The 20639-nt window shown below is 38.9% G+C and overlaps 1 protein-coding gene across 1 annotated transcript; it reads left to right on the plus strand.

Annotated features, from left to right (window-relative positions):
• Nucleotides 1-1371: 1371 nt before the first annotated feature.
• EBAG9 (estrogen receptor binding site associated antigen 9) lies at nucleotides 1372-19682 on the plus strand. The gene is made up of 7 exons (XM_070748220.1): nucleotides 1372-1607; nucleotides 6414-6511; nucleotides 8823-8901; nucleotides 9037-9195; nucleotides 11567-11674; nucleotides 12784-12875; nucleotides 19181-19682. Exons 2-7 carry the CDS (start codon nucleotides 6429-6431, stop codon nucleotides 19299-19301), a joined length of 642 nt encoding a protein of 213 aa, XP_070604321.1. The 5' UTR covers nucleotides 1372-1607; nucleotides 6414-6428; the 3' UTR covers nucleotides 19302-19682.
• The last annotated feature ends 957 nt before the right edge of the window (nucleotides 19683-20639 follow it).

Below are 20639 nucleotides of genomic sequence, written 5' to 3' on the forward strand. Positions count from 1 at the left end.
AGCAAAAATAATAATAAATGTCTTGAAGATTTGGAGATGGTTACAGTTCTTGTTTAATGATTTATCAACCGTTTGCAATTAGAACACATCTGAGTTTTATTTATTGCACTCATATGCTGTTCACTGCGAAACGGACACTGAGTGGCTAACAATGGGTTATAAATACAAGTAAAAACAGTAAAAAAACATTACTAAAATCACATATATCATAAAAAACCATACAACCTAACATTCAATCTTAATTCCAGGCCTGCTGGAAAAGCCAGGTTTTAGCAGCAAGCGAAAAACCGGTAAGGAGATGATGCAAATTTCTGGGGGCAGTTGCCACAGTGAAGGCTCTTCCCCAAGGTCCGGCCAACTACATCGTTTGGCGGAGGGAACCTGGAGAAGGACGAGTCTGTGGGCTCTTACTGGCTGCAGTGAGGTATGAGGAAGGAGGCGGTCCTGTACTGCAGGCCACTGAAGCTGACTGTAGATCTGTAGGTCAGCGGTTCAAATCTCATCACCGGCTCAAGGTTGACTCAGCCTTCCATCCTTCCAAGGTGGGTAAAATGAGGACCCAGATTGTTGGGGCAATATACTGGCTCTGTTAAAAAGTGGTATTGCTAACATGTTGTAAGCCGCCCTGAGTCTAAGTAGAAGGGCAAAATAGATAGATAGATAGATAGATAGATAGATAGATAGATAGATAGATAGATAGATAGATAGATAGATAGATAGATAGTCTGGCCAATAGTCTGAAAAACTAACTTTCCCCAAATCTCACAGGTAAGTCTGCAAATCGCTGACTCCAGTTTAAACCAGTACGCCTCGCTCTATAAAATTCTTTATTGGCCAAGTGTGATTGCACACTCAGGGAATTTGTCTTTGGTGCAGATGCTCTCAGTGTACACAAAATAAAAAGATACATTTGTCAAGAATCAGGATGTACAACACTTAATGATTGTCATAGTGGTCAAATAAGCAATGAGGAAACAATCAATATTAATAAAGATCTTAAGGATACAAGCAGTAAATTACAGTTTTCCTCTTCTACTAAATAATAAAAAAACACTTTATGCCTATATTCCGATCAGCGAAGTGCACAAGTTTGGCCAGCACGAAAAAGGACTTTTCAACTCCAGCCACTTGGCTATGTGTTTTTCTTACTGAGCCGGCAGTCAAAGGCGAACTGGGGAGGTCACGTGGCCAAGCAGGGGCCTATGCCTCGTAAGCTCCACCCTCTCACCCTCTCCTTCCATCTTTACCCTCCCGTCGGCCAAGCGGGCTCAAGCTTCGTGCGCATGCGCAGAGGAATGTGCACCTTTCCCCTTCTGTCCCCGCCCCTTCTCTGGAGGCCCGAAGCTCCGGTTGGCTTAAAGTGTCGGGGCGGGACCGGAAGAGGCGAATGCAGGTGGGGTGTGGGTGTTTCTAAGGGTGACAGGAAGGTGGAGTTGGTAGTGGCCGGTAGCCAGGGAAGCTATGGAGGAGCCACGAGCCGCGACTGGGACGGAGGGGCCCGTCATCCTCTTTTGAATGAAGGGGAGTCGCGGTCGCCGAGGGAAGCGGCTGTCCCTCGGCTTGAGCCGCCTTCGCTTCCACGTCCGCTCGCCTTCGCGCTGGACAAGGTGAGCGAGGGGAGCGCGCCTTTCCCAGAGTCGCCTTCCTTGGAGTCGCCTTCTTCTCGCTGGGGAAGAAGAAAGCGCGCGGGCGGGTCTGGCTTTCCCCTCCGCTCCTCCCTCAGGCCGGAGTCCTGATGAGGCGAACGCTGGTTGGCCATCCAAGCATATCCCGGACGTGGGCGGCCTTGCCCTCCAAGGAAGCCTTCGGGAAGGGTCCAACGTGGCTTTTCTGTCCCCGGACCTTTTGGGATGGTGGGGGGAGCCGTTATATTCCCAGCACAAAACCTCCACTGTGGCCCAAAAATTTAAATCATAACTGAATGCAGTGTCGGACAGGTATCTTCCAAAGGAATTTAGAGGGAAAATTTTAGAGAGAGAGAGAGAGAAATCATGGTGCACTTGTAAATTTACCTGGTAAAGCTTCCTGTGGTTAGAAACATAGAAGATTAACGGCAGAAAAAGACCTCATGGTCCATCTAGTCTGCCCTTATACTATTTCCTGTATTTTATCTTAGGATCGATATATGTTTATCCCAGGCATGTTTAAATTCAGTTACTGTGGATTTACCAACCATGTCTGCTGGAAATTTGTTCCAAGCATCTACTACTCTTTAAGTAAAATAATATTTCCCCCAATTAATCTCAGATTGTGTCCCCTTGTTCTTGTGTTCACTTTCCTATTAAAAACTCCCCTCCTGAACTATATTTAACCTTTTAACATATTTAAATGTTTCTATCATGTCCCCCCTTTTCCTTCTGTCCTCCAGACTATACAGATTGAGTTCATTAAGTCTTTCCTGATAAGTTTTATGCTATAGACCTTCCACCATTTTTGTAGCCCGTCTTTGGACCCTTTCAATTTTGACAATATCTTTTGGTAGGTGAGGTCTTCAGAACTGAACACAGTATTCCAAATGTGGTCTTACCAGCGCTCTATATAGGGGGATCACAATCTCTCTCTTGCTTGTTATACCTCTAGCTATGCAGCCAAGCATTCTACTTGCTTTCCTTACCCTTTTCCTAGGTTATCTTAAAGGTGCTTTTTATTTTTATATTTTTTTTTCAAGAGGACTTTTCTTTGAAGACATTTTACTTCTTAGCCAAGAGGTTTCTTTTTTTTGTTGTTTAAATTTTTATTTTTTATTTTTTTCCATCAAAGAGGATGTGATGTATGTTGGGATTGGTCTTTGGCGTCATACAAATTTCGTTGCATGGGTATACTATGTATATACATACAATGACAATAAAGCACACTGCTCAAAAAAATAAAGGGAACACTTAAACAACAGAATATAACTCCAAGTAAATCAAACTTCTGTGAAATCAAACTGTCCAGGTAGGAAGCAACACTGATTGACAATCCATTTCACATGCTCTTGTGCAAATGGAATAGTTGTTCAAATGGAATATTCAATGAGAATATTTAATTCATTCAGATCTAGGATGTGTTATTTGAGTGTTCCCTTTATTTTTTTTGAGCAGTATATTTATTTATAATTACATCCATATGGTTCTCAACCTACAAATCTAATTAATAATAATAATAATAATAATAATAATAATAATAATAATAATAATAATAATCTGGGAATCGGGACCCCTTTGGTGTTTCTGTTTCATGACTGTTTCATAGGGGTCGCCTAAGACCATGGGAAAAGACAAATTTCCCATGGTGTTAGGAACTAAAGCTTCTATTCTGGCGCCTTGGAACATATTTTTTTCAATCCAACCAATCAGGTGTTTACAGTAAGGGTGTCCCTCTGACCTTCCTGCCAATCACCTTAAAACTCTGTTGGGAGTATTGATGCTAGACTTAGGGTTGGGGGTCACCACAACATGAGGAACTGTATTAAGGGATCACGTCATTAGAAAGGTTGAGAACCACTTTATAAAGCAAAACATATTAATAAACAAAAAACAAAAAATATCTTGCTTTGACTTCAATGCAAATACTATCAATATCTGCCAGTCTGAACTCCCATTTTCTATTCACTCAACCTTTCTTTCCCTTCTTCCTCACCCTTCTACTTTCTTTAGCTTTCTCTCCCCTTTCCTTCTCCAACCTCTCCACCCTCTATCTCCTACCTTTCTTTCCCTTTCCCTGAGTGAATTGTCTGTAATTCTAAAAGTCATTTATTGCAACAGACACAGTTTTTTTTCTATTATCTTGTCATCTTGCCAAAGCTTTTATTATTATGTCAGAAGAAGCTTCTTCAGCTCTGACAGGATAGTGGGGATTGGAAGGATTTATATCTCCCCCCCCCCCCCCCCAAAAAAAGGGTTCAAATTACCAGCTGTCTGCAAGGAACATAAATCCTTCCATTCCCCGCTATCCTATCAGAACTGAAGAAGTTTCTTGGGTGAGAAGCGGAACGTCCTCAAAGAAAAACCAATCAGTCCAGTTGCCTTTCTAAAAAAGAAGCATCTTTGGGAAAACCATGACCTGGATGACTGAGAATCTCCATGGAGTTTCTGTGGTTGGTTTGGTTGTTTTTCCTGTGTGGGAAAGAGAAGGGTGAATATTAGAACAAAAAGTTTCTCCTTTTCTTTCGCTCATGCAAGCTGATTTTAGTATGGCAATGCTTGTGGCCATGCTGGCTTTTTTTTTTTCATTTCACCAAGCACTTTTTGCCCCAAGGAGCAAAGCTTTTATTTTTTGTAATTATCACAGTGGCCTTTGAGGTTGATATTGAGTACTTAGCTCCTCTGATTAGTTCAATTTTGAATTCCTCTGGTGTCCAAATTATTGATCCAATTTATGAAGGGGAAGCCCGTGTTCAGCAAGCTTCATTTCATTCTCTCAAATCCTGAGATACATATTTGGAATTGTGTTATCCTGGGAATAAAGCCTTAGAAGGTGATTTTAAAAGTCTCTTGATTATATTTCCCACTATTTACCAGCTGGTTGATGGGATGTGAGCAACACACACACACACACACATTATTAACTTGCTATCCGTAGGTAAATCTCTAGATGTATGATCCTTATTGAAATGTGAGTGAGATAGAACTTTGTTGCTCATGTGGCACACTAGACTAAATGTCTCATAGCTGACTGTTTCTGTCTTTATACACATACATTGGCATGTGTATGACTAGTAACGATCTACTCTGTTTTGTTAAAAAATATAATATATGAAAGCCTGAGTTGAATATAGAGTCATCCACCTGGTGATGATCATGGCATATGAATGATTAAGACATGGAATGTAAGAAATTGGTAATGGTAAAAGCATGAATTAACATATTTTACTATGTTCTTTCCCAGTGTGGAAAAGCCAGGAGACTTGTAACTTCTGCCTTAGGCACAAAGAAAACTCCTTGGCCTAGTCATTTGTTCTCAGCCCTAGAATGACAAACTACTTCAAACAATGCAAAGATTTATCTTGGTAGTTTTGACTCTACCAACTATCAGACAACAACAATTTTTGTCATCTAACTTGTTTGATGGTCTGGATAATATTTTTAAAACAGGCTTCCATAAGAGCAGCTTTTTATTGGTAGTTGTTTTCTTGACTAATAGTGTTATACAGGTATATATGAGGCCAGGCAATCTAATAATTTTTTGAGACTTTGCCAATGTGTTTAAGAAATAACATGGTTTTTGACACTGTTGCTGAACTGCTTTAAAGCAATCTTTTCAATTAACATTGAAAGAAGCCTAAGTGGACCCGCCATAGCATGAGATCTAAGCTAGGAAGAAGATTGAAAGAAGTCTAACATTTGAATTCAGTGTTCATTATATTGGACCAGTTTAAATATTTTAGCCAAAAGTTCAGATTCTTCTTTTTCTTCTTCTAGTTGATAGGCAGACTGGAAGGTATTGGTCTCTGGACATCTCCATACCAGCAGAGCTGGCCTTCTCTCATATTCTCTACAATTGGTGCTACACCAAAATGTTGTTGAATGGTGTCATTTGTGATGTGATGGCAAGAAAGGAGATGCCCAATACCCAATAGAGCATTTGCATTTCCATGGCATTGAACTAGCTTTTGGTCCCTCTTGCTGCTGCCCAACGTTCAGTGCCATACAGTGCATATTGTAACCAAAGTATCATTTAGCTTTCAAAATTTGTTATTTGAATAGGATCAAATTATTTGATGAATAATTCATCCATCTTCTACTTTCCTCTGTGATATACTACTCAGATGGACAAAACAATTTTCATCCAAATTGTGGGGTTTTTAAAATCTTGGTTTTTCCCTTTTAATTCAGAGACACATTCTTATTAGTATTAACTATGATGCACCTAATTGGGATATCAAAGAAAGCTAATGTCTACGAGTCTACGGAGAGGGGCGGCATATAAATCTAATAAATTATTATTAAATTATAATGGGAATACAGAAACTGAATAGATCACAATATGGTCTGGAAAAGAACCACAAAGAGTGCAGTATAATGGCATATATTGAGCATCTTGCATCAACTAACTTGCTGGCCCAAGTTGACAGGAGAAAAAAATATTTTCCATTTCTTGAATTGCTCTGCATGTCTGTAGATGCTTACAGTTTTTGTTGAGGTCTAGCGCAGTATGAATCCATATTCCACTTGTATTCTTGATTTCTTAAAAATCAGTGGCATAGTTGGATATAGCAAACTTCCCTGCAGACTAGCACTGTGAGCTGCATTAGATGTTCTTCAATACCATGCTTTCCTTTTGATTTTTGATAGTAATATGCATTTGAAGTCATACTTATGGGTTGGAGCTGGATTAAAGTGTATGCACAGACTTCTCTTAGAAGTCTGGCAAAGCAACCACCATTGCGAAGTAGTATTATGCTTATCAGTACATTTTCTCCTCTTTTCCAGGTGAAGTCGTTCATCATGGCAATTACACAGTTCCGTCTATTTAAAATTTGTACATGCTTGGCAGCAATACTATCTTTTTTTAAAAGATTAATTTGCAGGTAAATATCAAATGTTGCATGTGAGATTGCTCTGATTTTTCCTCTTAAGATTTCTACCTCATTCCTCTTGAGAGCTTGTTTAAGACTGTTTAAAACGGTCCCAAGGTTTGAAGTTAAATTTCTTCTTTAATTGAACAATAAATAGTGATGTAATTCGATGTTGCATTGAGATTTTTTTAAAAATTGTTTAATAATAATAATAATAATAATAATAATAATAATAATAATAATAATATATTAGATTTGTATGCCACCGCTCTCCGAGGACTCATAATCAATAATCATTCTATTATCTTTGTATACTATTATAATAATGCTTAAAAAGGTAACTACGGTGTCATGTGATTAGTTTCAGCAAGAATAAATAAGTCTGATACAAATTTTTATTTATACAAGAACCTGTTTTATGGGTGTATGCTTCTTTCTTTGCATACATACAATGAGTAATTGATTGAATTAATATACCGTATTTTTCAGAGTATAAGACACGCTGGAGTATAAGATGCACTTTAGTTTTGGGGGAGGAAAACAAAGGAAAAAAATTCTGTCTCTGCCTCCCAGTAATTTGCCTCTCAGCAAAGAGCAAACATTACAGATGATATACACTGTTTGCTGTGTATTTCTGTGCATGTGTGCCTGACCCATAGAAATAGCAAAAAATTGGAAAAATGTACGTTATGTCAATGCCAGCAAGTTTTCTTAAATGTAGTCACACTAACTCCTCTCAATTATTTAAATAGATCTACTCCAAACATGACTAAATCAAGATTTAACTCAGCTGCTTTATCTTAATACTGAACAGGACACTGTTACATTTCAGATTATACTTTTACAGAGCTTTAAAACTGATGTGGCTTTCTGGAAGTATAGTTATTTTCTGCTATTTAAAAGAAGATACAATAGCAATGGGCCTCTTCAAATCAAACATTTATTTTAAAAAGCTTATTCATTTTGTTTTCTATAACAATAATAAAGCGGTCTTTAAAAAATGTATTATATTACCAACTGTCCTTTATGTTATTTGACTTTGTGGCTTTTTCCTGCGTGAATATATTATTTCCCTTTCTCTTAACACTTGAGATATACTGTATTTATTAGAGTTTAAGACAGATAAGACCTTTTTACACCCCCAAAAGAGAATGAAAACTTAGTTGCGCTTATACACCAAGTGTAGCCCAACTCCCACCCTTTGGCCTCTGCCTCCCAGCAATTTACTTCCTTATAGCAAATAGAACAGAGCCTGTTAAGACAAGCAACTCATTATCAGCTTCCTGTCAGCTGATTTGAGGCTAAGTGCTAAACTGAAAGTGAAACTAGCTGAAAGGGGCAAATTTCTGGGAGAGAGACAGCAGATTTGTATTTTCTGCTGAACTGGATGCAAGGAGGTAAGTCAATAACTATAAATGTCAGTAGAATGTTCAAATTATTAGACTTAGCTAAGATTAAGTTTTGTATTGTTTTGAGAGCTTGTGAATGGTTACTTGAATTATAGATACTAATTCTGATTAAACAGATATAGGAATAAGTATATACAGTGATCCCTCGCCACTTTGCGGTTCACCTTTTGTGGACTCGGTGCATTGCGGATTGCTGCTGGGGTTTAACCTGGTGCCGAGCAGAGCCTCCGGCAGCCCCTCGCAAGGAGGATTAAAGATTAAAGAACTGGGCAGGGCATTCCCTCGGCACATCTTGGGAGTTCCAGTAACAGTGGCTGAAATAATAGAATAGAATAGGGTAGAATAGAATGGAATGGAATAGAATAGAATAACAGAGTTGGATGGGACCTTGGAGGTTTTCTAGTCCAACACCTGCTTAAGCAGGAAGTCCTACACTACTTCAGGCAAATGATTATCCAACATCTTCTTAAAAACTTCCAGTGTTGGAACATTCACAACTTCTGGAGGCAAGCTGTTCCATGGATTTTAGAAACATTTTCTAAGGGTCTAAGGAATCACATATTCATTTTTGTTTAAATTTTTATCACAACAGGAACAAATGCAGAGGCATGCAATAATATTTACCTTTTTTTAGTAAGCATTTTGCTGCATCAATGGTGGCTATAATCTTTGAAGCAAAAAATCTTAACATTTTATTTGGTTTATAAAAGAAAAGGACTGGTAATTTCTCTTTAAAAATTTGATGATCGGAACAGGAATATTTTTCCTTACTGTAGTTCTCATTTCTGACAGACCCGTTTTTGTTTTTAACATTTCCTCTGTTTTTATGAAGTTACTTTGCTCTTAAGATTTAGATTTTATAAACATATACTATACTTTTCCACATGTTAAGAAGAAACTTTTTTGTTTTTCAGGACCGGAAGAGGACGAAAACTTAGTGGAGACCAAATAACTTTGCCGACTACTGTGGATTTTTCGTCTGTTGCTAAACAAGTAATATATTGAATGGTCTGAATATCAATTTTTAAACCCAGTTCTTCTACCAAATGACCCAGTAAAAATAGGTTATATATATTATGAACATTGGATGGCCAATAAAGAACGGAACTCTTTCCCTTTTCTTTTTAGCCAGAAGTAGAAGATTGGTCTTCATGGGATGAAGATGCCCCTACAAGTGTGAAAATTGAAGATGGTAATGGCAACGTGGCCCCTCAACAAAATGGATTGGAAGAAATGGAGCCTGATTATTTTAAGGACATGGCACCAACAATAAGGAAAACACAGAAAGTATGTTTTCAGAATTCTCACAACAGTCTAAAATCTTTTATACTTCTTTCTAATGTGGTCATTATTTAGCAGTGAAAATTGATTTCTATCTGTGGCTCAGTTAGATAGCTTATGTCAGGGGTCCCCAAACTTTTTACGCAGGGGGCCAGTTCACTGTCCCTCGGACTGTTGGAGGGCCGGACTATATAAAAAAACTATGAACAAATCCCTATGCACACTGAACATACCTTGTTTTAAAGTAAAAAACAAAATGGGAACGTACTATTTAGAGGGGAGAGGATCTGAAATTCATACATGTTTATGTTTTGTTTTTAATTTTCTTTTGTTAACATCTGATTGGCTATACAAGGTTTTCTTGGCTTATGAAAAATGTATAAAGAAAGAAGGAAGCACTTTGGCATAATGGTTAATAAGTTAGAAATATAATTGGTGTTGCACTTTTTGAAGGAACATTAAGGAGGGAATTTAATTAAAAGAAAATGAATGTAACTGGATGACAAAATTAGAAAAAAAAAACCTTTTGCAACTTTTTTGATGATTGATATTAGTTACTAACAAAATACCGCATTTTATTCATGGAAAATTAGATGGTACACTGTGTTGTTTGAATGTATATTGAGAGAAAAATTTAAAAAAATTACCCCCCCCCAAACAGTTCTTCCTTCCTCTGTCCCTCCATTCATTTCATTCTTCCTTCCTTCCTTCCTTGTTCCTTCCATTTCTCTTTCCTTCCTTCCCTCTCTCATTCCTCTCCACTTCTCCTTCCCTCCCTCTCTTTCCCTTTTCTTTCTTTTGCTCTCTCTTTCCCCTGTGCTCTTGTCACTCACTGGCGGGCCGGATAAATGGCCTCAGTGGGCCGCATGTGGCCCGCGGGCCGTAGTTTGGGGACCACTGGCTTATGTAATTAAATACTATACTTTAAAAATGATCATATTCAGTAACAGTACAGCATTTTGAGCAATTTAAATGTATCATCATAGACTTGAATATGATTGAAAACTGCCAAAGCAGGCAATAATTTTCTCTCTTCAGAAACTTCATTTCTACCCAAAGTTTCCTGAATTTTTTGTTTGTATCTTTTGAGAGTACAACAGGATATATATTTAGCAAAGACATAATTGACATTATTTTCTCCTTTCTGCTTTGCATTTGAAACTTAATCATATTGAACGATCTATATTATGTTAACATAATTTCCCAGTCATTTTAATGATTTTATATGTTGGGCCTTATAGTTTTAATCAAGGATGTGGTTAAAGAAGAAAGTTTGAAACCAAAACTAGTTACTACATATGACTTAAATTATGTGGATTGAGCGAGGTTATACATTTCTGTTTGAAGGTTCTGCAGGATTGCATGCCAACTTCTTTCTGACTGATGCTGTGGTAAAGCCCCACCTCATTCCATCAAGCAGTTGGACAAGCCTATATGTGCAGAGTCAAAGTGCTTTGCTTCAATTTGCTTCAGACCTATCCCTTATAGTTAGTAGGCAGTAGGGTTATTTCATGTAATTAGTGTGTATACAAAGATAACACATTTCAGGTTATAGAATTCTGAGAACTCTGATCTTCAGAGTGGGATAATTGGCTAAGCTTTTGAAACCAACATTGGACCATTTGAAACAGAAGTATTTGCTCTTACTTTTAAACGAACTACTTTTTCCCTTGTCATCCATACCTAAGAGTTGGGGGAAAATGTAATAAAAGCAGTGATTTCCATATTCACTTACAAGCAGGAGTTAAACTTAGTTTAGGAATGATGGCTGACACCTTGTGGCCAAAAATGAAAAGAGAAGAGAGTAGTGGTTTAATGGTAGTGAAGGCAAAGGAGGAAGCAGCCTTGGGCCCTCAAGCACAAAAAGATCCCTCATCTTTTGTTCGCCTCATCCTCATTTTTTGCCTCCTGCTTTTAATAATCCTGATTGGATGACTGTGTTTAGCATGCAAACTCTTGGTGTCCAAAGGCAACACTAAAAATAGTTTTCTGTATTTCTGCTACAATGCCTGGTTTTATAGTCTAAAACTGTTAGTCTAAGAGCCCTAAGAGGAGCTATATCAGAAGAGTAGCATGGAAAGAAAGAGGAGATGTTCTTACAGCCAATTCCACTTCCAAGTCACTAATTAAAAATCAAACAATTGAGCTGACAGAACTAAGGATACTTTGGTTGATTGAAAAAAGTGATGGAAAACTTTCAAGGTTCAGGCCCACTGCTCCTCTTGGCACTGGCCAGAAATGTAAGTTGACATCTGTGAAACAGCGAACATGGCATTGTTGTGTGACATCAATTTTGTAGTTGGGTTAACAAGTTTCCAGTTTTAGTTGTTAATAATAGTAATATTGCAAATTACTATTTTCAATCCATACTTTTCAGATCATTGTTAAAAAACGTGAACCTTTAAATTTTGGCAACCAGGATGGTAATGCTGGATTTTCAAGTAGACTAGCAGCTACACCAGATGTTCCTTTTATTCACCAATCTGTAAGTAACTTCTTTATCACAAATATTTTTTGTATGTGTAATTTCCAGAATGTTTTAGAGAAGAAATGCTAGTTGTTGGGTTTTGTTTTTGTTTTTTTTAGCTATAGGCAAAACAGATTGATAACTATAATCTAATAAAGCCTTAAGTTATGTGAAAATTTAGAAATGTTTGATGGTATTGAATAATACAGTGATACCTTGTCCTACGAACTTAATTGGTTCCAGGACGAGGTTCATAAGGTGAAAAGTTCGTAAGACGAAACAATGTTTCCCATAGGAATCAGTAGAAAAGCGCTTAAGGTGTGCAAGCCCAAAATTCACCCCTTTTGCCAGCCGAAGCGCCCGTTTTTGCACTACTGGGATTCCCCTGAGGCTCCTCTCCATGGGAAACCCCTCCTCCAGAATTCTGTGTTTTTGCGATGCTGCAGGGGAATTCCAGCATCGCAAAAACGGGCGCTTCGCTGGCAATGGAAGTCCGGAGGTGGGGTTTCCCAGTGAGGGAAGCCTCAGCGAAATTGCAGCATCGCAAAAACACTGAAGTCCTTGAAACCCCACCTCCGGACTTCGGTGTTTTTGCAATGCTGGATTCCTCTGCAGCATCACAAAAACACGGAAGTCCGGAGGTGGGATTTCCCATGGTGGGGAGCCTCAGGGGAATCCCAGCAGAGCAAAAACGGGTGCTTCACTGGCAATGGAAGGTCCGGAGGTGGGGTTTCCCAACGAGGAGAGCCTTCGCCTGGCAACGTAAGTTCAGAGGCAGGGCATCCCAGTGGCGGCGGTGGGTTCGTAAGGTGAAAATAGTTCAGAAGAAGAGGCAAAAAAATCTTAAACCCCAGGTTCGTATCTCGAAAAGTTCGTATGACGAGGGGTTTGTAAGACGAGGTATCACTGTATATATACTACACACCCACAAACACACACACACTAGGTTTTTTTCTGTATTACAGTGAATTCATTCAGAGAAAATTGCTGTCTATAAGTCTTCTTTCAGTGCTTTCCAAGTATAGGTAGTTATGTTTTCCAGAATTTGAATTGTAGTAATTTATTAGAATAATTACTCGGTAGCATGGAACAGTGTTTTGAACATATTAATTAATTTTCATTTGCAGCCAGAACTAGGAGACTTAGAGACATGGCAGGAAAACAGAAATGCTTGGGAAGAAGAAGAAGATGCTTCCTGGCAAGCAGAAGAAGTTCTGAGGTACCTTTACCAAATCCTGTAATTATTATAATTTTTCCATCCATCATGATTCAGATAGGGTTCACTGTGACTACATCTGGATATAATGACAAATGATCAATGAAGTTGTCATGTGAATGTTGTTCCCTCTTTCCTGACATGGTGGTAAGAGGACATTAGGATCTTTAATTTTCCTTTTTATTTAACAGCCTTAACCCTGCTGTTGTGTTCGCATTTACTATACACTTGCATTGTTTTGGGTGTATGTAGCAAAAAGTAAACAAAACAAAAAAACCCCTCATACTCATATTGGAAAAGTCAATCAATCACAAGTTTCAGATCCGCATGACAAATAATCTACACGGTCTCAAATTTCATTTCGGGTCATATCGACTCGAGCATAGGAGCAGAGTTAATTTAAGATTTGAACTTGAATTAGATTTTTATTCTGAAAAATATGAATAGGTTCACAGTGCAAACCTGCTCTAAATCTCCTCATTTCCTTTGAAGAAACTGCAGTTAATCACTTCATCTGGATCTGAAAATGATTGGCGAGGATTTCTGCCATCCTTGACATAGATGTGCCATGCCTTTTGCTGCCAAACCATGTCAGCTGTTGGTGCTGCTAATTCACACCTTTTCTGTTTACCAACCCTTCACTCTTAAAGAGTGCTGTTGCTGGTAGAATAATAATATTTTCAAATATTAGATAGCCTTCTAATTATTGTCCCAATTCTGTTTCCAAGAGCTTATGATGGTAAAACAGATTTATATGAAACCTAGCAAGTAGGCAAAGCATGAGTGGAGAACATCTTGCTTATAGCAAGAATTGAACTTAATTTTCCATGTCTTATCTTTTTATTGTATTGTTTTTAACTCAATTTATGGAGGTTGGGATATATCCCAGTTGGAGTTGTTTGTAATTGGAGCAGCCTTTAAGCTCAGTAAAATAAGCTTTACATGTAGAATACTCAAGTCAATGGGAAATCCTTGATCAGTTATTATTTAACATTTAGCTACAGTATAAAGTTGCATATTATTTGCTAAGGCTACATTCCCGTGCATTAAGGATGCAAAATTTTGACTGCTACCATTTCCTCATGAGACTGGTGCATGGCAAAAGTGAGAGGTGGGACAAAGAAAAAAAATGTTCTATATTTTTTTCACATTTTTTATTTATTTTGAAGACTCCCTTTTTGCCCCAGTAAAAGCTACAGTGATCCCCCGGTTATTGCGTCCCCAACCATTGCGAACAGGGTAATTTGCGAATTTTGAACCCGGAAGTCAAAATACCATCTACGCATGCGTGCCCTTTTTTCTATGGGCACGCATGCGTAGATGGCGCCGGGCAGATCAGCTGCTGGGCGGCTTCCCTGGGTCTTCCCCCTCTTGCTGGCGGGAGGGCGAAGCCCCCCCCAGCACCCGCTCGGCCGCCCTTCGCCCGCCCACCCGCTCGCCCACCCGCTCGCCCTTCGCCCTTCGCCCGGCCGGCTCCGATCGTTTTAAAGCAGGCGCGCGTTTTAAAGCAGGCGCGCGTTTTAAAGCAGGCGCGCCGTTCTCCGCTGACTTCTAAAGCGGGGAAGTTCGCTAGGAGTCAGCTGAGAACGGCGCGCGTTTTAAAGCAGGCGCGCCGTTCTCCGCTGACTTCTAAAGCGGGGAAGTTCGCTAGGAGTCAGCGGAGAACGGCGCGCGTTTTAAAGCAGGCGCGCGTTTTAAAGCAGGCGCGCCGTTCTCCGCTGACTTCTAAAGCGGGGAAGTTCGCTAGGAGTCAGCGGAGAACGGCGCACCTGCTTTAAAACGATCGGAGCCGGCCGAATGAGTCCCGAAGACAAACGTCAAACTTCCGCGTTTGTCTTCGGGACTCATTGGAAAGCCGCACCGGTGTTTTAAAACGTCGCCGCCGACATGGGGGGCTTGCTAGCACCCCCCCAAACCCGGGTTGGGGGTTCGGGGGTGCTAGCGAGCCCCCCATGTCGGCGGCGACGTTTTAAAACACCCGCGCCGCCCCCAATCTTCGGCTCCTCGCTAGCGCTGCGGAAGTTAGAAACACCATCTGCACATGCGCAGATGGTGTTTTTACTTCCGCAGCGCTACTTCGCGAAAACCCGCTCGTTGCGGGGGGTCCTGGAACGGAACCCTCGCAACGAGCGGGGGATCACTGTATTCCGAAGTGAAAGTGTTGGGTTCCGCTTTGTTGAAATACTTAAATGATGTTTTTATCTCGATGCTATGGAGATACATCTCCTAGCTGACAGTAGGAAATTTTAACGATTTACAAAATCTGTATGACCATTTGATAAGATACTTCTTAACACTCTCTGGTACCACGTTCTCTCCTTTTTCCTATGTGGCAAACAGAAAGAGAGTAGGTATATACCTAGTTCAAGGAATGTATAATTATTGAAAGAAGCACAGAAACTTGCTTCTGCCCAGTTCATTATAGGAAAGTGAAACTTGCTTATGACAGGAGATATATAACCAGTAACTTGAATAGAATAGGAATAGTGTGATTAAGAAATCTATGTGGTACAACAGAAAAAAGACCACCAAGAATGAATAGACTCAAATATGGATTGAGATGCTTTGGTCATATAAGGAGAAAAAATGAGCATCCTATTGTAGAAGAAATATATCAAGGAATTATAAATATCACAGTATTTATTTCGGAGTGTAAGACGTACCTTTTTCACTCCTAAAAGAGGGTGGAAATGTTGTTGTGTCTTATACACCAAATACAGTAGTACCTCTAGATACGAGCTGCTCCACATGCGAGTATTCCAAGATATGAGCCACGAGGGGAGAGAAATTTCTTTTCGAGACCCGAGCTCAAATTCGGGATACGAGCCGAGCGTCCATTAGGTGGCACAAGAATCCTTGCTTCTGGTTATCTCGGAGGGGAAAAACAAAGTCTAAAGTCATTTGTTCCAGATACGAGTTGTTCGACATACAAGCTCCCTTCTGGAACGAATTAAACTCGTATCTAGAGGTACTACTGTACAGCCATTTTTGGCCTCCTGAAGCCCCCGCGTCCCATTTTTGTGAAAAATGGGGCATGCAGAGGATTTGGGAGGCCTGCAGAGTGTTCTTGGGGATTGAGAAGGCAAAAAATGCCCCCATTTTTGAAAATCATGGCCTGTTTTTTGCTCATTTTTTGCAAAAACTGGTGCCTTTCCCCAGCCCCCAGGAGCACTCTGCAGATCTTCCAAACCCTCTGTATGCCCTGTTTTTTTTTTGCAAAAATGTATGAAATACAGGGCTGTTTTTACAAAATAACCTGGGGACACAGGGGTTTGGGAGGCCCACTGAGTGTTTCTCAGAGCTGGGAGAAGGCAAAAATGCCTCCGTTTTTTCATAAACTGGACAAAAATAGGCCGTTTTTTCTTTTGTCTTTCCCAGAAGCACTTTGCAGGCCTCTCAAACTTTCTGTTGCCCCATTTTTCAAGAAAATGAGCCTTTTTTTGTGAAAAACTGAGCACACATAGGGTTTGGGAGGCCTGCAGTATGTTCCTGGGGGCTGTGGAGGACAAAAACTTTTTTTTCTTACTTATCTCTTAGAAATATTGGTGTGCCTTATACACCAGTATGTTTTAGTCCAAAAAAAATACAGTAGGTTAAAAGGAAGAGGAAGACCAAGAAGATGTGGTTAGATATAATTTATGAGATCTGGAAAAAAAGGCTGAGTATGAAATATGCCATGGTGTTAAAAGGTGGATAGTTTGATAGGTTTACAAAATACCGATATATATTATGAATGGAATTGGTTTAAATTAGTTTTAATTATACTTCCTTTCCTCTTCTCATGCCTTTAATTTCTCTGGTTTATTTCTCTTCTACACTCTGATAATGTTGGTCACCTTAAGAGAAAATAGCTTATGGGAGTGTAATAATGTATCCCTGAACTATTGTTCCTCATTAAAAACAAGGGACAAAATCTTTTAGCAAGCCAGCAGAGGGCTCAGCGCACAGCTAACATTGTCTTTTAGAGTCCCGGATAGAAGGCATTCCTTGGATATTGCTGTCTGTCTTTTAATGCTAGATATTATGTGAGATCTTTGCCATGGTGGAATCAAGTTAAAAAGCTGAAATTTATTGTTTCTGCAAAGACAGTATGCTTTGAAAACAAATCTGGAAAAAAAAAACCCACAAATCCCAAAAGGGAGTTATTTTTATTTTAATGAGCATTTAAGAACATGGTAGAAAAGACAGGGAATAAGCAAGTCAAAACAAACATTAATATGAACATGTATTTTTTTTAAAAAAAAGAACATGGCATTGTATGGTTTCCAAATTATATTGAATTCCATAATCAACTTGTGTTTCAAGTATCAGGTTACTGTTAACCAATTGATGCTTAATTTGTTATTCTTCAATAGAAGGAATTAAATTTTCAGTAAAGTGTTGTGGTAGTTGTTATATAACAAAGCCAATATGCATATTGTTGTGGTTTAGGAAATGGCTTTTATATTATGTTCATGTGATTTTAATTGCTTTTTATTGTAACTGATATATTCTGCTCACAATCATAAATGAGTATGAGCTGAGTGGCCTTTTAAATTTTGTAAATGAACAAATGGCCATTTTAACTCTTAAAAGTGTTTTATCAACATAATATTACATTGAGTTTACCTCTTATTAACAAAGTTAATAATATCCTTGGCTTTGGAGAACATTTGTTCCTAATTTCAGAGAAAACATAAGACCAGCCCTGATATATCATATGCCTGTTTAGCCCACCCAACTGTTGCAGTTACCAACTGGTTGCATTTGGGAAGTTCAAAATGTTGGCATGTTGCCTATCATTCAGAAAGGGGTAAACAGCTATGGCAGTTATTGTCCTTAAATAGCATCTTCCTGTATGCTTACCCTTTAAGACCATGCAAACTGCCATTATCACTAGATTCTGGTTGTGCATTCTAATATATGCCGTGTACCCCCCCCCCCCCCCCCCCAAAAAAAAAGTATTTTCTTGGTTCTACAGTTGTGGGGTTACAACTCTGATCCTACCTGATAATTGGCCATGTGGAGATAATAGGAATTATAATCCAACAACAACAGGTGTTTGGAGAGGCTGATTTGAGAATTTGGGCCATAATAGTGAGTGGCCCTCTGTACAGGTAGTCTTGACTTACAAACATAATTGGAATTGGGACTTCTGTTGCTAGGCAATGTGGTTGTTAAGTTAGTTCCACTTGATTTTAAGACCTTTTGCCAAGCTTGTTAAGCTAATCACATTGTCTTAAATGAATCTAAATCCCTCCATTGTCTTTGCTTGTCAGACATCCACTGGGAAGATTGTAAATGGTGCTCACTTGACCCCAGGACACTGCCGTTGTTGTAAACACATGCCGGTTATCAAGAACTTGAAATTTTGATCATGTGACTATTGGTCATAAATTCAAAGACTGGTTGTAAATCACTTTTTTTTCAGTCCTAGTGTTACTTTAAATAGTTGTTGAATGAATGAATGATTGTGAGTTGAAGACTACCTGTATCTTCTAGTGCTGCCTAAGTATTTCTTGGAACAATATCCAACTCCACTCCCATAGAGTTAGTGATGAAAAGAACCACTGGTGGAAATGAGTAACAAAAAGTGTATTTTTCTATTTTGGTGATTTTAAACCAGTCACTCTGTCTCAGCCCAACCCATCTCAAAATGGGGAAAACAGGAGGAGGAAGGTGTGGTGGATATGTTCTCTCCCTTGAATTATTTGTAAAACAATAAAAAATGATATATAACTGAGTCCCAAATATAGAACACATCATATTTCAAATTAATAGTGATGCATAATTGCATTAAAATGTCATTATCAAAATAATTTTGAAAGTGTATTTTGGAAATGTAATTTCCAGGTGAAAAAGTAACAAACACTGCCTACATTATGGTAGAAAGGATCAGATTCCTCAAATAATAGTTTTTATAGCAACCCCCTAAATGTTGGATAACATATAAGCTTATTAAGAACACCTGTAGAAAACTGGGCATACTGTGATCCATTCAATTGCCGGAAGGAGGAGTTCCATTTTGTCCTGCAGGATGCTGATCACTGAACCCAGGAAGTTATGTCAATAGAGCTCAGTTTACCATTTCGTACCTTGGTAGCTTAATAAGCAATAATTATTCTACTTTTAAAATGAAATGGTACTCTACTTAATCTACCTTCTGATGGATTATTTGGATCATTTGTACAGTTTAGGTATTTGGTAATCCATTCCCATGCTGAATATAAGCAAAATCAGTACTGGTGAGACCAGGAAGTTCCTGCAATATTGTATGATCTTGAGTTACTTGAGGAGCATTTAATTCTGTATTTTCTGTGAAATTTCAGGCAGCAGAAAATGGCAGAAAGAGAAAAACGGGCAGCTGAGCAACAAAGGAAGAAAATGGAGAAAGAAGTTCAGCGGTTAATGAAGAAAGAGCAGAATAAAATTGGTGTGAAGTTGTCTTAATGCCGCTTGTTATGCCAGCAAAGGAGGAGAGTTCGGTTTCCACAAAATTGCATCCTTTTCTAATGATCTCAGTATGTAATGGAACTAAAGTTTGCTATTTCATTTTTGAAGTCATCCAGGAAAAACAGTTCATAATTCCTCAGTGTATCGTCAGCTGGACAGTTGAAATGACAGAAGCCTGATTGCACACAGTTCTAGGAGAAGAAGCCGGATCTCACTGAGTTTCTTGCAAAGAGATACTGCTATGTAACCTTTTCAGCTGCCTGTTTTTGAAGCTAAAGTTTTAAAAAAAGGTGTAAATAGTTGAATGATGGTAATCTATTCTATTATCTATTACGCTTATTACTGAAAAGACTAATTAATTAAATGATTTTAAACAAAGTCTTGCTTTTGTTTGGCTTGTTCCCACAATTCTCGTCTTTGCTACAATACCACCAATACTGTGAAGAAGCTGACTGAACTGACAACATTATGCATAGAAGAAAAAAGTAAATTCTTAATGCCAGCTATGGTGATGTTGACTTTTTTGCATTGTTTCTCTGGCATATCTGTTTCAGAATTAGATGCTTGTTTTCAAGTAGAGAAAAATTAAGGTAAGGTTTTATGTGATATGGTTCCCAGCATTTTTATTTGAGGGAAGTGCAAAACCCTCATTTTTCTGGTTCCAATATGTAAACAAGAAAGGTCATTTTCTGAACCCCTGCATGTCAGGAGCCTCAATGCCTGGGTATTTTCTATCTCCTCTTTAACATCTAAATGAAACTGCTGCCTATGGTTATGTGACAGCATGGGATGTGGTGTCATCAGCCTGCTGAGGATTTATTTATTTATTTTATTTATTTATTCGATTTTTTATGCCGCCCTTCTCCTTAGACTCAGGGCGGCTTACAACATGTTACCAATAGCACTTTTTTAATAGAGCTAGGCTATTGCCCCCACAATCCGGGCCCTTATTTTACCCACTTCGGAAGGATGGAAGGCTGAGTCAACCTTGAGCTGGTGATGAGATTTGAACCGCTTGACCTACAGATCTACAGTCAGCTTCAGTGGCCTGCGCCCCCCCCCCTCCAGCTCATGGATACTCAGTGATACATTTTTTCCCTGGCTTGTTATGGTCCTGTCCCAAGTCCCTGAAGGCTGTAATAGTCTGCTGGTATGAGATGAACTTTTCCCAGTAAGATAACTCAGCACAACGAGATATCAGATTATTTTATTACATGCATCCACACAATAACTCATAATTATGATGTGATTCCTCTGCAGTGTAATCTTTTCCATTGTGCAGGTAAAAGGAGGTTGAATCGTCCCCAGTCCTACATGTTGTTTCTACATGCTAGC

This window comes from Erythrolamprus reginae, chromosome 3, assembly GCF_031021105.1.
Source record: "Erythrolamprus reginae isolate rEryReg1 chromosome 3, rEryReg1.hap1, whole genome shotgun sequence".
NCBI classification, from domain to species: Eukaryota; Metazoa; Chordata; class Lepidosauria; order Squamata; family Dipsadidae; genus Erythrolamprus; species Erythrolamprus reginae.

Coding starts and splice junctions, on each gene's coding strand:
- EBAG9 (XM_070748220.1), top strand. CDS start 6,429: ATGGCAATTACACAGTTCCGTCTATTTAAAATTTGTACATGCTTGGCA. Junction 8,902..9,036: donor TTTCGTCTGTTGCTAAACAA/GTAATATATTGA, acceptor TTTTCTTTTTAG/CCAGAAGTAGAAGATTGGTC. Junction 12,876..19,180: donor CAAGCAGAAGAAGTTCTGAG/GTACCTTTACCA, acceptor GTGAAATTTCAG/GCAGCAGAAAATGGCAGAAA.